This window comes from Opisthorchis viverrini (assembly GCF_000715545.1).
Source record: "Opisthorchis viverrini unplaced genomic scaffold opera_v5_56, whole genome shotgun sequence".
NCBI lineage: Eukaryota > Metazoa > Platyhelminthes > Trematoda > Opisthorchiida > Opisthorchiidae > Opisthorchis > Opisthorchis viverrini.
The window spans coordinates 1,273,527-1,291,708 of record NW_008751713.1 but is presented as its reverse complement, the minus strand read 5'-3'; the positions used below and the strand labels follow the sequence as shown (position 1 = coordinate 1,291,708).

Below are 18,182 nucleotides of genomic sequence, written 5' to 3'. Positions count from 1 at the left end.
TGAGCGAAACTCGGGTCCACTGCTCGCCAGCTTTGGAGTGGACCCACTAGAATGACTGCTCCAGGTCAGGAGGACGATTGTCCAAACGAGGGTCGTGTGAGTATTCATTCAACACGTGAACTGATCATACTGTTCTTTTTTATCCCCACACGTTGAGTAATCTGCAGAAAACGGAAAAGGTACGCCAGGTTGAAGGGCCCAAATGGGAGTACGAGACTAGACACAGAAAGGAATGGTGAACATATTTTCTAAAGGAATCCCACTCCTGGTATGTCAGTTTGCTTTCAAGATGGGTATTTGTGAATCAAATTATGAAAGTTGTCAGCTTCAGTCAAACACCGGCTCGTTTGGGGGCCGATTAACAATGTAGCATGAGAGTCCATTGCGGTCATAGCCCAGTAACTATAGACCGGTGGTGTTCTATTCTGATTCCTTTGCAGTCCGTAACTTTTAAATGGTTTAGAATCAAAGCTAAAGTAGTCGAAAAGTCTGATGATCACGTTATTTTCCGAAATTTACTGCAGAACAAGTAACTTCGTTTCAACCGCATTAAAACCAGAACAACGTGGCTGCGCTACAGGCTGCATTGTCAATAATAGTACACAGTCTGATCAAATAAATCATGTACATTTAACTTGTGGCTTGGATCCTCTGTATAGGGATCGCAGCGTTTAACCCTGGTGATTCACGCAAAATGTGCACCCCTGGTTAGTAGCTACTACCGTTCGTCTCCACACACTGCGCCAATGAATGACGACAATGACTGTAAAATGGACTTGTACAACTCACGCAACTCTCATATTTCTTAGAGATAAAAATAAGTGATGTGCCATTTCTAGCACTAGTGTCAACTGTCTTCTGGCAACGCACCCTCATTTCGATGACCCACTGAACAGCGTTGAAGGATCGAAAGATAATTTGAGCTTTGTCCTGAGTAGCTATTTTTCGAGACATTTGATTCCGTCGAAGTTAATTATCTGAACATTACACTTGCTGTCTGTCCACCAAGGTCCTCCTGATTCAGAGAAACTTCCCCCCTCTAAGAAAGGCAGAAATGCATGGTTTACTTCTCAAAACGGAATAACTACATCACAATCATCAGAACGGTTGATTCTTTTACCTTTTTTGTCAGGCTTAAAAGCTGACTGATAAAGATTGTACGGACGGTAAATTCGTGGCTGAAATAGCTGGAGGTCATTGTCCCCTCTTCTGCATATGCCTTCATAAATTTACATTTTGAACAAACCCGAGGGGAGGAAAGCTTAAGTCGCCTCACTGCTCTAAGTCTTGATGGCTGGATAAAGTAGGGACACATTATGATTTCAGGCCAGATTTTAGGCATTTTGTGTCCGCTAAACTGCAGACTAAAACGATGCCGCCTTTTCCGTTCCACAGGAAGAACTCCGACTAGAAGTTTTACAGAGGTAGCCGATTTCACATTCAACTGGGTCAATTCGTTTTACTTCAATGCACGTATATAAAACCCGTGGAAACAATGGTTCCTCAATACAGTTTTCCTAAAAAAGTTTCGGAAGTGGGAATTTGAGAGCAAACACAATTGAACTTATTGTTGGCAGCCACCTAAAACACTATGTCCAGAAACAGGAACAACAAGAGACTGGTTAACATGTATTGCACGGTTTCAGCAGCCGAAATTTGCCCAACTACATAGTGGACATGTAACTGACTTCGAGTGAGCCAGCACCGGTTTACCATCTTTTCTATTCGTAAACCTTTTTTTAGACAATTCAGTCGTCTTACTTCAAATGATCACTTTTCATGTGCAAGCCTAGCATTTTCTCCACAAGAAGGCGTGCACAGGGAACACCAAATTACCCACTCGACGTTCCTGAAGCCCTTCATCGACAAACGGGCACACGCCTGAAAATCCGATAATCTTGGACACGTTGTAGTGCGCTATTCTGGTTCATCAGTGGGAAATGCCTGTATGTTTGTCATGTGAGCCGACTAGCTGGCTCCAAGGAGGAAATATGTTAGCGAGACTGAAGTAAGAACTAAAACAGAGGGACTGTAACGTAAAGATGTATTCTATCATTACAACAAAAAGACATTGGTTGGGAGCCTCATGGATAAAGAATAATGGAATTTCCTTTTTAGTATCTTCAGTGCACAATAGTGAAGTACCAAAAGCCACTTTTTAAACTATTGCCATTGTGTTTTTCATTCTTAGGGATTACATTCGCCACTTCTGGAAAGTTTTTAGGGGTGGGAAAGGCCTGAGGTGTTTGCCTCAAATGTCGATGGCTCGTTTTTTCGGTTCGTTTCGGTAGGTGGCAAACCCCACAGATAAATTAAACTCCTTGCAGAAACTGGCAGGCACCAGCAAAATAAGTCTTATGCCAATAACAAATGAACGACTACTTCCGTTAACCAAAATGTTTCAGAAAATCCTGTAGGCGTGAATGACTCATTGGTCAGTAATGCAACGGGTAGCCTTGTATGCGCCTTATCTGTAGAGACTGACTGAATTATTCCTGTGACTTCTCTCGTACTTGCCAAGGACACTGTAGTTTTTGAAACATATTTCCCACTCGAACTCTAATCATCGTTTATGTACTAGGTTTGAGTTTGATGGTCCTACTGGGTATTCAGAGGCTCGCGTAGTGTCTTCAACCTCGGCTTGATTAAGACGACGCACTACACATCGTGAAAATGCAATGCGGGTTGTTTTGGAAGCCATGCGTCCAAATTCTCTCCGTTGGCAAAGATGCAATGAGGAGAATTGGACTGGTTTGATGTCGGACTCAATAGATTATTCTAATGCATTACGGCGAGCCACGGGTCTATGATATGGTAATTCCACTTGGACGCAAAGACCCGTATTCATTTCCGTCAGTAATCCCTTTCTGTTCTGGGGATCATTGCGTTCTGAATAGTTCCGTCGATAAAGACCACGCTCCACCGGCTCTCCCCTAAAAATTTCAAAAGATAAAAAATTTCTGTAAGGACCACCGAGGAATTTTCCGTTGTCACCCAAGATAAAATGAAGTTTATCGGGTATATAGTAATTATGCACGCTGGAGAGGAGTTAGACAGAAGAAATTCACAATGGCTTGTCACAAGTAGGAGTAGGAATTTTCAAATGGATGCTAACGTGAACTGATAGGACTGCAACTTTGCCAACGACTGGAGAATAGGTTTATGCCCAACAGTTCTAGGAAGTTCCATGCGCGCAATGTGCCAGGTTGTGTCAAAGAGTCGGCATAAATCTGGTTCCCCGCCTTCAGTGCGAGTAAAGTTAAAACAAAGCATGAGAGCTAGAATTGAAGGCTACGTTCTTCTTGCCCGTTTGTTGCGTCTTAGCATTTCAGGGCATTTTGCATAAAGGGTGGAATTTACACCGCATATGTGAGTGAAACTGTATCCTTTTTGTTTTGGTATTTATAGTGTTCTGAAATCTGAACCTTCTGCTGGACTTGTAATCATTAGAGATAGAGAGTAAATTTTGATAAATCGTTATAGAGACACAGGGCTGCCGCACATCACCACACACTGTCATCAGCTCATCTATCCCCAAGCAACCAGAGATTAATGAGTATCTTATCACATGCTTTTTGAGCCAGATTTAGGGGATTTCAGTCTAAAATGAAAATCCCAACCTGTGCATTAATGGGTCTGTATAATGCGTGCCGACACCTTTTACCTGTGAACAAGGAATTTTGTAACTAGTCTGAAACTTACTGAATTCTCACAAAGTGAAATTTTAGGCTACAAGAGAGCATGGACAACTGCTGATAGCCTGGCTATAATATCTGGCCATATATGTGACCTATGTTTTAGTTTCCTCATTGTTAACTGTTTCTCAACGATATTCAAAACCTAGTTAGTTCAACTCAACAAGAGTATGTACTTCAGTAGCACGTACGACATCAGCCATTAAAGATGAAACCGCACTTGTGGTTGAGGTACAACTAAGTTGGCCTTCCTACCCTGACATTCTCTCCATTTTATTAATTCGTTGTTTGTGGAGCAGAAAAGTGGCTCTCTTGAGTTCTTCCAGATTTCGTTGCCCGAGAATGTTCACGACTAAAAGACGGTACATAATGCTAAAACTGTCCGAGCAGCAAAGTCCACCATTTTGGAGGTAAATATGTGTGCCGGAACAGTTCAATATTTTGAGCACAAGTTGTCAGAAAGTTGAGTAGCTAGCAAATGTTGTCAATATGAAAATTTCAGTGATAAGCTTCTTACTGGAGAAAGAATTTACCACATACCAAAATCAGCAATCACTGCAAAGATTTGGTTTAGCATATTCGATTTTCTTAGTTGACTTGCATTTTTTACTGTGCTCGGTATGAAAATTTCACTTTGTACTGTCTAGTATGCAAATCTGATGTAGTAACTTGATCTGGTGAAATGTCAACAACCAGGTCGGAGTGGATGTAAAAAATTATTAAAACTATACACAGAAGAATCGTAATTTTGATTCGGGGCCTGTTTGATTTGGGAACTGTCAAACGTCATCATTTAAACTAATGGCTCAAAGGCTTACTTTAAGTGATGAGCAGATGCAGATTAGAATTATAGCATAAATAGCCAGTAAATAGTCATCAGGTTCCCCATATTATAATAATTTCTCATGACTAAGACTCCTGGTGGTAAAACACAGCTAATCTGTTTTGAACATTGTTAGTAATCTATGTAATTCATTCCACCTGCGTTTATGTCCAGGACGAAGTGTATGCCCAGAGAGATACTGATCCTAACGAGGAGGATTTGCTATAAAGCCTTTGGATGTCACTTATCCGCTAATCATTCATAAAGGTTGAAATTGAAACTCATTGAGACTTCTGGTTAGGAAAACCAGCTACGGTGTAGGACGATTACGTAAGGTACGTGCAAAGTTCTTGCCATGTTTCTATCCATCTTCACACTTAAAACTTTGTGAGTCTACTCCATACTCTTCCAGCTGCAAGATTTGGAACTGTGGCAAGTCTTCATGCATGTAGCAATTAGTGCTGCCCAAAGGAGAGCTATTCACCGGTTCCAGATTGTTTAAATAGCGGGTGTATGTTGAAAAAGCTCCATGAAATCCACCACCGGTTCACACTTCTAGATAAGGAATATCCCATTACAAACAATGAAATATTTATCACGTATTCACTTTGGCCTAACCAGTCGATTTTACGTTGGGTAATTCTGTTAGATTAATTAGGGTATTATGCATCAGAGGACATGTGGAGATGGATTTGAAACACAGCATACAACATCAGGATGGAGTACTACTTAAAAGGTATTCTGCTACCCGGATGAAATCCTGTTTTATATCAAGTGCGTTCACCTCACCCAGTGACTGAAAAATTGCAACCCTGCGACGCAACCTTTGAGTGGACGGATTTAGAATGGTTACTTCAGAAAAGTGAAGATTATGGAGGGTGGTGTAATTAAGTAATCCCGAATAGTACAGTGTATCCTTAAACAATTTTTGTCCATTCTTGACTTGTTTAGTATCAACAGGTTTCTTGTCTGTTGTCATCAGAGACCTGAGCATCACTACACAGTATCGTTAGTAAGAGCTTATGGGAAATATTAAAAACAGCCGGTGAGTTGAGATTCTCATTTTAGAACACAACTCATCAGACTTGGTTTACTTGGATAATGATAGTAGCCTTTCACTTTAAACATTCGTTTCAAGAATGTCTATCGCGAATATCTGAACTGATAAAGTTCACATCTCGGAAAGGATCAGGTAGCACATGAGATCATTGATCAGTTCAGATGGGAATATGGTACTCGACTATATCAAAAACATCTACCACTATATCAGCAACAAGATGTGCTGTGTAGAAACGTTACACCTGCCGCACATGCCTATTCGGTGAAAACCTAGTTCATAGGTTGAATGGTCGCATCTTCGATTCTCCGTGCCCGTCTGGGTGGAAAGAATGGACAACGTGCATACTGGTTTGAAAGCCGCACACAACCAGGTTTCAACCAGGATCTAATTGCGGAAAATTTCTTGTAACCCGGCTTTTCACGTTTGTGCGAGACTCCATAGATAGGTCCTTTTTTGGGTATTTCTTACTCTTACAGTTGAAATTACTGTCACTACCCCGTAGCTTTTCATTAGCCTTCTACCTGAGAAGCTGCATTGATAAGAGATGTGTAGAACATAAGCTACCATGGTGCAGGGTTTGTTTGGAAAGAAAGTAATACTTGGAAGAACAGTGGGACGATTTATTTAAATTCACCAACAACCAATGCCAGTTTTCTTCCTTTGTTTTTTATCGGGTAGACATAATCTTCAAATTTAAATCGGTTTTGGAGTTAGAGTCGACTTGGATTCACATAAACTAACCGGTCAAGATTTTCTTCAGACTTGGTCACACCGCAATAATGGTCTTAGCTGTGCAAGTACAATAGATAGCGATGTGTTCTTCATCGGGTAGTGAATTTGAAACTGGACCAGAAATAATTTTGTTTAGAATGCTTCCCAGCTTTGGTCTGCACGTTTAGCTGAAAAAAGCGTAAATGAAAGAGCCATTCTGATCTGGATTTAACTCTGCGATACCAGTTGAAAAAGTGGTCAAGTGTGATTTATCACGTAGGAGCAGCGTGGTTAGTGACGTAACTATTTGGCTAAAAGTTGTTATTTTAACCTAGGTTTCCTAAAACAACGTTCCCTTATGTCAGTCCTTTTAACTAAACTTTCTTGAATTCTGAGTAAAAACACTCGGGACAACAACCGTTAAAAGCGCTCGCCCTTTGAAAGCTATTACACTGACAATGTGATTGTAAGGCGTTTGCAGACCACTGTCATATTACTGACATCATTTTATTAAGGATACTGTGTATCCTGAAGATAGAACTCATCTCACGAGCATTTAACTAAAGATACTTCAGTCCCAAGAGGTTCAGGTAATCGGGGGAGAGACCTGCGATGTTTACAACCGGATACACGGTGTGTAAGATCTGAAATCCATAGATTTCGATTGTATTTTAAGTGCTCCACCAAAACCTCGTTTTCTTGGTGGCTGGCAAAAACTCCAATTCAGTAATAGACTTCTTTGTTGAGCGCATTTTGGGCAAAGCGTCAGGATGTAACTCTAAATTTGCACGATCCCAGGGGATTTAGATAACTGTTACCAATTGGGTGTGGTGCGGGTGTGCGGGGTATATCCGTATGTGAGTCACTTCCGAACTTGCTCGAGGTAATCTCACAATGGACGCTATATTTTCTTCCAGGTTACATCGCTTCTTGTACCATAGGGTGTAGACAGCTGACTTGATTCTCCTCGGCCTTTCGCACGAATTTTTCGCGTGTTGTGGCCAAATAGGTTACGCTGAGGGACTGCTGGGTTAGCTGTCCGGAAGAATATGAATTTTGCACGTTGACGCCAGGCTGATTTCATGCCAAATCAAATAGCACCTCATTGATTTCAAGAAATGAACACCAGAGAGTCAGACTTTTAGACGCAGAAAAAGTCATAAAATTTTCGTTTTTTGATATGTCGTATCATCAAGATAAAATAGTAACCAACAGTCACCTGTATCTCCGGCTGGCAAGCGGCACCTTCCAAAATAAGCTGAGTATGAAAACAGGTGGAAAAATGATCTCGCTGCTTGGACATCACGAAACGACTTAACCTGCATTTATAAAAAAAATTCTAGACAGAGACTAGAGATTCTCATCAATCATTCGAAATTTCACAAAAAGCTGTTTCATCAGGATCAATTATCAAGTACGTATCACTCCAAAATCGGGTTATCACGTGTTTGCTTCAGTGTGTTAGAAACCCGGTATTCAAGCGAGATCCACAAGAACACAAGTACGCCTATCTGAAAGCAGAACGGCGAATTTTGACGGATATCGAGTCGTCATACAAAATTAGAATAATACAAAGAATTTCTTCATCGTCCTATCTGAAAAAAGAAATGTACAGATAATTGGGACTGAGACCGAAGGTCATCAGGAAGATCCCCATGTTGAGTTCGAACCCGTTCCATGGCCGCCCCAGCAAATGTATAGGCACAGTACTTCTTTCGATACCCACGCCATATAACTGATTGTGAATTTTGGTATGCTACGTGTTACTTAAACATTGACAATATCAAATGTATTCGGTCATGTATGTGGCTGTCGCTCACCGCACATAGCAGAAAATAGTTTGTTCGCCCTATTGGGTAAGGCCCGGCTCTCGCAAAATGAAAGAAGTGTAGGCCAGAGGGTGGCATCTTTCTGAGAGAATTATTGCGGATTACTGTGTTAGTGTTTATGGAAAGGAGGTAGAGGTATGTAGAGAAATACTGCTTGTTTTCGGTCATTTAATGGTTGCCGTTCACCCTCACAGCACACAAAGTGAGTCTGCTTGTTCTCCCGTTTACAGTTATGTATGCATGCCTCACCTTCCATACAACCAATATATACTTTCTGCAGTTGAGTTCTTCCTCTTTAGCTATAGAGCATTCAACTTCCGGGTGAACTTTGCGGACAAGTATGGTGGTAAGGGATGTTACGGCAGTCCGCTTAGAAGCTTTAATTCTAGATTGCCCAGAGGAAAATGCATTTTAGAAGGCAGATTTGTCTGGAGGAGTCACTCATTTACGAATTACTTTGGTTTTAACAGAAGACTCGTCTTCACTTGTGGTATGAGAAGTGCGACTCTTTTTGAAGGAAAATGTTAGAAAAACTTCCGTTTGTATGAATTTATCCTAAATACAACCGGAAATACCAGAGACATTTGAGTAATCGATCAGCGTGCAATTTATTTCTGGGTATCGAGTGACTAATTACTAATCAAATCTCTTGAATTAAAGTAATTTCCATTCCAGTCTGTTTACTGCAAACAAAGCGGTTTAATGTTATTGGCTGCTCGAATTCACTCACTCTTGCCGAGAGTTTATAAAGACGTCTCAAACCCACGAAAGGTCAAGAACCTGTTTACACCCGCTCAGCTGGAATCCCCAATGGAATTATCCTAGGGATAACGGGCTACCTGATCAACCCCAAGGAGTGCAAAACCGGTCGTGGGCTGTCGAAAAGTTTTCAGCATCCTTGTGAGTAGTGCATTAGATCTATAGAATGTGCAGCGATATCTCAAATTTCTGGCTAACTGAAACATGAGGCAGTCTGGCGAGAAATACACTCATTTGCAGATCAATTTGGTTTTCACGAGACTCAAATGAATCTCTCGTTTATGGTATGCATTCCGTTGCGTTGACGAAAATAATTCACTCAGCCCCAGTTACTGAAATGAGACGAAGATGCAAAGTATTATGGATGATATGTAACTGAATATTGTCCCTGAACACTAATCAGTATGAATCATGTGGTGAGTAGATAGAGGGCCTCCCAGGTGTTGGTAACGTTAATTACACTTGTGATAAGCGAGTCATCTTTCCGGTCCGCTGAATGAAAATAGTGAACTTGTATTCAGACAGTCCTGGATCGATACTTCATGGTCGTCCGGTGATAACCTGGCTCATCCTCATGATCATTATCACCATCCTCAAGATAGACAGCACAACAGTGTTCAACGCTGATGCTCCGCCTGTCTGTCTGCAGTTCGTTCACAGTGGAAAGCAGAGGACGAAGGAAAGTAAGTTTATCAATCAAACTTCGAAACAACAGAACAACACACTAGCGTGCAGACTAAACATTCACCTGTCATGTGAAATAACTTACTTAACGCGAACCATATAGGGTTCCGAAAATCGAAGTTAACCTGTTTAATCATGACTCTACGAGGGCAACAGAATCCTGAAAGCAACTGATAGTCATTATCCTTTTGGATAGAACGTAATGTCGCAGAGTCGCACACTCTTGAAAAAAAATAAGAGGGGAGAAAAGGTGTACACGTCCACACAGCGTTGCTCATAGCACCAAACATTCAATCTGGGTGGAAACAACAAAGACGAAAATAGAGCCAGATGTTTGCCAGGTAATCTTGCAACAACGCACATGACATTGGGCCTTCTCTAAGATGACGATTTTTCCGCCCGAAAAATGTACAGATCATCATAGAAGTTGCAATGCTTGGGTGACGGAAGTCCACACCAAACGACAAGTCGATTTGCCGAGAAAGCTTTCCAGATCCTCTCGATTTGAAAAAAATGCGTGCAATACGTACTTCGCCAGGCACATTCATACTTCTCACGGATGACTACGGTCTACGCACTCTTGCAGTATGGAAAGACTGATATATTGCAACCGCTAGGATGAATTACTGGCCTTCGTTAGACAGATAAGCATGCCGGTATTCGGTTTTTGTAAACTGGTGATGGTGGTGATTAAATGTCTCACAAAAGGACATCAAAAGATTGACTTTTTCCGGACGGCTAGCAGTTTCGTGCCGAGCTGCTTACTTACCTTTCGTCTAACTACGGAGAAGCAACTCGTGCCCTTGATGCCGCGTTATCGCTCCACTGTCGTTGTGCTGAATCAACCGGGTAAATTCGGCATATGCACATTGTTTTAAACTTACACAATTAATCGTGTTTGACATATCGACAACTATTCACATTTCCGTGAAATTCAATCGTCAACGTGTCAGTTTTAAAGGGCTCCCTCCATGAACATTCGCATAGTCCAACCCCTAGCGTTTGATAACACAGCTTGGTCTGCGTTCGAAAAATTTCTTTTGCATTTTTAGCTTGGTAGAGACTGGATGCCTTTGAAACTAAGCGATTTATGCTTAGTCCGCTTGTTGTTCTACCGTGATAAACCTGTAATCAGAACGCCCATATGGAATAGACCGATTTAGGGTTTTCGTCATACGTTTTTTATCACTAGGAGCCGCAAGATTGGTCTTGATAGCATATGCACCAGGTTAACAGCGCCACCAACTGAAATGCCTTCGGTGTTTTTTCTTTCGACATTTCGGACAGTGCACTCAAAAAAAAAACAATCCACGAATGTGTTCCAGCATGGTGGGTTGTTTGATGGTTTCGGTAATTCGGTAGGAGTGCTCCAATATTCCGTTTAAGCTCTTCACATTCTCTCAGAATCAGCTTAATTGTCTGAACAGCTTGCTACATTCAGGAGTTGTGCTCAGTTGGGTCAAACTGAACAGATAAGAACAATCAGTATAGTTAGTTTTAAGTTGTACTGTAAGCATACGTATTCAATAGGCTTTTTCGAATCACGCCGATCAGGGGAAACGAACTGTATCTAAAGAGAATAGATAAGCAGTCTGATTCGATATGTTATTTCGAGTGCGGTGATGCGGTGTTGGACTGGTGAATGGAGCTAAATCCGTCTTTTTGGGATACGATAAAGACTAAGGGGCGAACCAGCTAAGTGTGAGCGACATCCGATTTCCTGTTATTCTGTACGCTCAGAAACTTCAGCCAACTCTCGATTCAGATCAAATCTTACAGAGGTTATTAGTTTCCGTCTGTCTTCCCAACAATCACAGTGGAATTAATAAACGACAGAATGTCGGAACTCGTTATCGTTATAGCATGGAACGTCAGATAAAATATTGTATACAACTGTATGGCTGTAATCAATTTCTCACATAATCTCTACCTTTTTCTCAGGTTGCTCGTTGCTTGCACAGCGAGTGCTAAAACGACCGACGTCAGCACTGTACGTTGTAACTTATGTATGAACAAGCCATGGTGTTGTATCAAATATCAAAGCCATAGATGTGCAAGACAGTGTGAATGCCCTGCTGGTACCAACGGAGAGGCTGATGACGATATTGCATAATGGATGTTATTACGTAACAGTGGCCCGCATTTGGTCAGACGACAACGTTCAACTGAAGTATACTGTCCGAAAAAAATAGTGTCACTGCTGTCCTCCTAAAAACGTGAGATGGACGTCTGTGCAAGACCCTTGTACGGGTGGACCGTCCGTGTTAGAGGCACTTGTGTTCCGAGTTTACACGTAGTCCTACAATGTCGAGCCAAGCGTATTTTTTCACCCAACTATCTCGCAACTTGGTGACCTCGAAGTACATTTCAACAAGTTAGTTATCAGCTCTATGAGACCAATGGGTGGCATGGATGACCGTTGTCATGCGTGAAACCAGCATTATGACGCGCCAAAGACTTGAATCATTGAGAATACAGAAATGGACACTATGTCAACCACCACAGGATAACAGCTGGAGAATGATCGCGAAAGATTATCTCTCGTTCACAATGATCTTGTCTCACCAATCACACCATTTTTACTTGCAAAACCACCGGTTTCGGTAGCTGGAACTGCCATAAACGCCTGCGTGGTGCTTGACTGAAGGATCGCTGAGGCTAACTTGAGGAATTAGAACAGAAATTCAATGGATAGGCATGACCAGTTAGTTGATTTCTTCAGTTCAGAAAAAGGATACAAATAAGGTGAACAGACAACTAGGAGAAAAAGGAGAAGCAACTGTATTGGCCAACATGGAATCGACGACAAGACTGTCGGATCAAATAGCGCAGCAGAGTGGCGACCCGGCACGTTGTGTAAAACGTGTATACATATGAATAGAAAAACATTCTGTACAATGGCTGAAATGATGATGTAATGGTAACCAGGTCATCCCTGATGAACAAGAAACAGCCAACTCGTTCCACAAGCAGATAACGAATAAAGTGACGCAAGGTTAGGCTGAGAAAGCACTCAAATGCATGCTGCAAATGTTGCTTACTGAAATAATAGGAATTAAATCAATACCAACACTTCACAATACATTACCGCCACGAAGCAGTTCCAAAGTCGACCAGAACAGCTGAAAACTTCGACATGAAAGTAGGCTTTTTCGCATAGAAATATGGCGAAAAACTATTGAAGTTAGTAAAACAAACCAGTGGAGATAAAATAGAGGACGAATTCATTTATATAAACATGTCTGAGAATAAACGGAAGAGAAAATAGAGATGAGCCCACAATATCCTGTAAAAAGATTAGGGCTAAATGCGAGACCGTCGGTTGCATGCTTTTGGGTGAATTTGCAGAGTAGGTCATCCACAAAGCAGGTTTATCTTTCCCGCGCAGGGCATCGACGACAACCGTGGCGCTGCTGTCCGAGTTATCTGTCAAAGAAAATCCTCAAGTGCGCTGGGTTGAACGACAGGTCATACGAACACCTTAGCCAAAGCGTCTGCGCCTGCACTGGCCATGAAGTGTTTGCTAGGGTGAAATGCCACCGCATGGATCGATTCACCAAACTTCTTCCGGTGACTGGTTATTTCTTGAATGCAAGTTCGCTTGTTAATATTCCACAGACGAATCGAACAGTCATGACCTGCGAACACAGATACACACACACAGACATAAAAACGAAGGGTAGATAGAATAGACAAAAAAAGGAATAAGTTGGCACACATCGATCTGTTCCCATGTACGCATGTCAAACGGGAAAGAGCGAAACTGACACCAGACACACCGTTACGCGCGAAAAGTCAACTTATTGACAACAGGTAGTCATTGTAGTGCAAAACGCCATTCGATAACAAGTCGGATAAAAATTCGAAACGGTACAACCGAGTCCGTGGTCTCTCTTTTACTGTAAAGTTGCAACCGACACCAGCTTAAGTTTAATTTCACGTTCAGCTTTCAGAGACGGCGTACAGTGAAGGATTAGAAGTATAAATCAAGCAACTCTACGCAAAACTGATAAACACAGATAGATCCACCGAAACATCCCTCATTCAGACAAGCAATAATACATGTGTCACGAAGGCTGATAACCATATAACATGGGGACTTCGTACCACGATGGTAGTATGCTTAATTAAAGGTTTTCCGAAAAAGACTGTCCCCAGCGGACAACCACCACCACGCAGAAAGAGGATAGCTCACGTCTAATGGAGTGAACTTGTTTAGAGGTCAAACTTGCAATAGGTCGAAAGTACTCTCTTCTGATAAGTTTCTCTCAAGAGAACTACCGTGACCCATGAAAGAAGTGTGATCTCTGACTAGTATTCAAAGTGGATTACGAGACATAAGCCATGAATCCCTAATTATTCGTAACTGAAACAACAGTCCGGTCAGCGACACAAAGTTCCTGATTTGGGTTTATTTTTATCGTTTCAACCTGACTCAATAATAGCCACCAACGCAGCGATATCACACGTTAGGACGGTTGATATTTTTCGGTTTTATGAACTTCGTTAACTACTGCTAACTAGCAATCCGGGCCTCGTAGATAACACTCATTCGTTAGATTGCTGGAAAAGAAAGAGCGCATTAAGATAAACAGTAAAAATAGCTAGTTCTAGGTCTCCGGTTCGTTCCAATCAGTGGTAATTAGAAAAAACGCATCCGCACCGCACCGCACCGCACCAACCTCAGTTGACTGCTCGCACCCATCCAAAGAGAACTTGGATGATGTTTCACTGTCAATTGCTGTATGCGCTGCGGATGGCCGCTTGAACTTGACAACCAACGGTTCGATGGGACTTAGGATACGAGAAGTGATCTGGTCTCTCCATAACATGAGGGATTACAACCCTTGTTTGCTAGGCGGGGCTTAAGTTCGTAGATGGAATAGAGAACTAATTTTTCATTTTACTTCGGTTAGAAGGCTTAAAAGGTTAAGCGGGATTCATGGAACTCACTGAGGCATATCCACGAGTTTTCCACGAGTCAGTCCCAGCACCATTCGGGGCAACCTTCTAACAGGAGCAGAACACAATCTACACAGGGTGAGCTAGACGAATAAGGCAAATACCTGCAGGAATGATTCGGTGACGTCACGCGCTGACTGATGGATTGATCAGATACCCGTACTGCCATTATTACTGCTATTACGATTAGGTGTGGATTCAATGCATCTGGCAGAAAATAAGGAGCTAAACGTGAAATAATGCGTGGGACGGGCAGTCACATGCTACGAGTCAACCAAACCTCCTCCCTCAACAGTGTGTTTCCGGAGGCGGCTAACCCTTTTATATTGACCGCTTTAGTAGGTCTTGTCGACCGAGTGTTATGGCCCTTATGGAACGAAGTCCGATCTTTATGGTGGCAACAGTTAGGCAAGCTGGTTATATTTTTAGCAGGTAAGCCGCCCATCTCAAAAAAAAAACAGATAATAAACGCCAATTCTAAATCCAAACCTATGAACAACTGACCTGTCGCAATAACATTTACAGCAGTGGTGAATAAGCCCCATTAGTGGTAAGCAGGAAGAGGATACACGTTTCAGCTTGAGAGTGAAAATGGCAGATAAAGTACGCATTCTAATGTTCTGGTTCAAAACATCAGACATAGATGCATTCATCGCTCTAATCCTGCCGTATGTTCATAAAAGAATGAGATGAAGCATAACTAGGGACTCCAAAACTGCTTGTCGTAGGCATCTACATCGATTGATCAGAAAGCGCTTTGGGTTAAGTCATTTTTATTGCGCCGCTGTTTGATACCCACATGGGGGGGCTAAGTCGTCAACCGAAAATGAGTAACCTTGAAGTTCGATTTGTTCAAGCATGGATCATGAGGTTGCAAAATAAAAGCTTACTTGCAGAAATAAGGTAAGCTCCTTGAGGGTCCAAACTCAAAGAGGTCACGGCATCCAAATGTGCCACCATACCATGGACACATTTTCCGCTATTGAGATCATAGAAACGAATGTGTCTGTCCTCATATGCACCTACGGCAAGTGACTGTTGAGGATGGACAACCACGCACGTCACCGCACCAGGTTTGAGGGAGGATACGTCCGTGTTAGAAGAATCTATGGGTTGCCAAAAGCAAAAATACCAATAAAGACTAGCCCTCCGGAAAGAAGAAATAAAATAACGCGAGTAGTGTGAGTGTGACGTTGGATGTAAATCGATGTGGAATGACAAAACATCGATGGACGAGTGAACTGTTCATTAGAAATGGCACCAAACACCCAATATGTTCGTAAAAATGAGTAGAAATGGTGATTCCCTTCCAAATCTGTGGTTCGGGCGCAAACAAGGCACGACAGTTCGCACAAGAAGGATCACCTGGATGTGTGAACAGTAATCCATAACGCAGTGAGCAACTACACTAAAGGGCAACGAGATTTTTTTTATAAAAAAAGGCCGTGATACATCATATTCCTGAAAATTCATGGGGGGACTTAGAAGCACTCTACCTCTCGGAGGGGGTTCCCCTCTTTAAAAGCTGCCAACTTAGGAAAGTATCAGACCATCGACAGAAAACGGAAGTTTTATCGAAAAAAGAAGAGAGTAGTCTTTCTTATTTCGTGAGCGACAAGCCTTCAAGTGACAGTTCTGCCAGGGATTATAGCACAAAATGACGGACAGCATTCGTTGACATAAAGATAACCTTCTTCTGCAGTTTCGCTGAAACCCTCCTCATTCTGCAACGGATACGGTCCTTCAGCAAAATCAGTATGGAGCTCACACCTAAATTTGCGCCAACGCCAAAGTCAACAAGTGGAAGGAATTATCAGAATCCCCCGATAGTACTGCTTGTGTGGGCAACGACGATTGTTGGAATGTAGCAACTAACGAGGCATGAGATCGTACCATGTGCCGATCTCCCCAACTCTAAGTCACTTTTCAAGGAAACCACACTAGCAGGCATCAGCTATCGATCACTCTCACTTCGCTTTTTTCCATCACGCCGACGGGGAACAGACCAATTTATAACACGCGCCACGATGTGATCATTTTCGACTGTTTACAGTTCACTTTGGGAATGCTGGAGGGCTTTCAGACGGAATAAAAAAATTGTCTGCTTTGATTATATGAACGCCCATCAACTGGTAACGGTTCATAGGTTTAGTTCTGGGCCACTAGCAGTTGCTGACCGTGAAATACTACGGCTCATTGACCAACGAAAGTGGGGATGGTACACTGACTGAGATTCAAAAAATACACGCTACGTGCCTTATGGTAAAATTTGGGGAAAGTATAGAAAGCAGTATACTATGACACATGATTACAAGTGCATGACCTGGTTTAACAAATGTCTGCGTAATATAACAGGACAGAGACAAAACCAACAGAATGAACCGCTTCGTTAGGACGGAGAATAGAAAGCTACAGTAAGATCAAGTTCACAGGGAACAGAATTTCCCAGTACCAGATATAGGACGCAATCTATCGATTTGTCTGTTCACGTCAGCGCGGCGCGCGATTAGTCGATTGTTAATCCAGTATGGTGTTCTGATTGGTCGGTTGTTTGGCTGGATGTTTCGCTGCTTCTCGGTTCATTCCCAGACAGGCTAATCGAATGGATCTAGTTGCCACAGTGCGTGACAGAGAAAAATTGGGAGAGGCCAGGGAGACAGGCGCGACCGGAATACGCTTACGCAATGAGTAGAAATGCGCGTATGTGGCTGGGATAGTTTGAACGGAGAAGAGAGTGGGTGGGTGTGAGCAACTGACAAAGCAGCTTATCCAAACCGCCATAATGCAACACAAGATGAAGCATGTAGTGAGGTTGAGGTGCGAGTTCTTTGCCTCAGGACTGAACGTGTTCAAGCCCAGTGAACGATGGCGCGTCTCGATTGTAGTCGATAATTAGCTGCGCATCACACACAAGGAAGCGAAAGTGCGAACAGCATATTGCGCTGGGGCAGAGAAGTATTACTGATGGGGACTGTACCGTCTGCGTGCCTCACATAACAACCTAATGTGGGCAGAGTTGGACAGCATGTTCCAGTCCACTGTATTATGCGAAATCGGTGATATGAAAACTCAATACCACATAGACAATTGAACACCAGCACCTAGTGGTTGAATACAAGAATAGTGGTGAAGAATATTTACAGGAAAAACATAAATGATTCTATCTTAGGGTCAATTTGGTGCGCAGTTGTCTTGCAGCTTGTAAAAATTGCGGGAGCTGAATTAGTTCCAAGTCACTCATGCCTAAACAGAATCAACTGGACTTGAATCACAGTTTCCGCTCAGGCTTGTACCACTTTAAAAACATGAGACAAGCAACAAAACTAGGTCTCCAAAGGGCCAGTCTCTCGCAACCCTCTCAAGATGCTCGAATAGAAACTACCAATGAGAACACTAATGAGGTTTTTGGATGGCATCTTTTGCAGCGTCCTCGGCTAAGTGTGGAGGAGTTTTACATGCGCTGCATTCCAGAAGGTGTCGCAACAAGGGTATCCAGACTATAGGTGTTTTTCAAGTTACGATCGGTTACACCACTGTTCCCATTGTCCACATTCGACTCACGAACTCGAGTTCTTTACAGAAAGACGGTAAATAAGCAAGACTAGGGTATGAAAAGTTTTTGAAGCTAGTTTTTAATCAGTTGTTAATGCTAAGGTAGG

General features: G+C 42.3%; 1 protein-coding gene across 1 annotated transcript in view; it reads right to left on the bottom strand.

The window, feature by feature from the left end:
* Positions 1-12,256: 12,256 nt before the first annotated feature.
* The window catches only part of T265_03814 (hypothetical protein), a gene marked incomplete at both ends in the record, with an annotated part of 30,384 nt that continues 24,458 nt past the window's right edge, over positions 12,257-18,182 (bottom strand). The window contains 2 exons of the mRNA XM_009168385.1: positions 12,257-13,199; positions 15,414-15,629. Coding sequence (XP_009166649.1) covers positions 13,030-13,199; positions 15,414-15,629 — 386 coding nt within the window. The remainder of the gene's footprint in view (positions 13,200-15,413; positions 15,630-18,182) is intronic.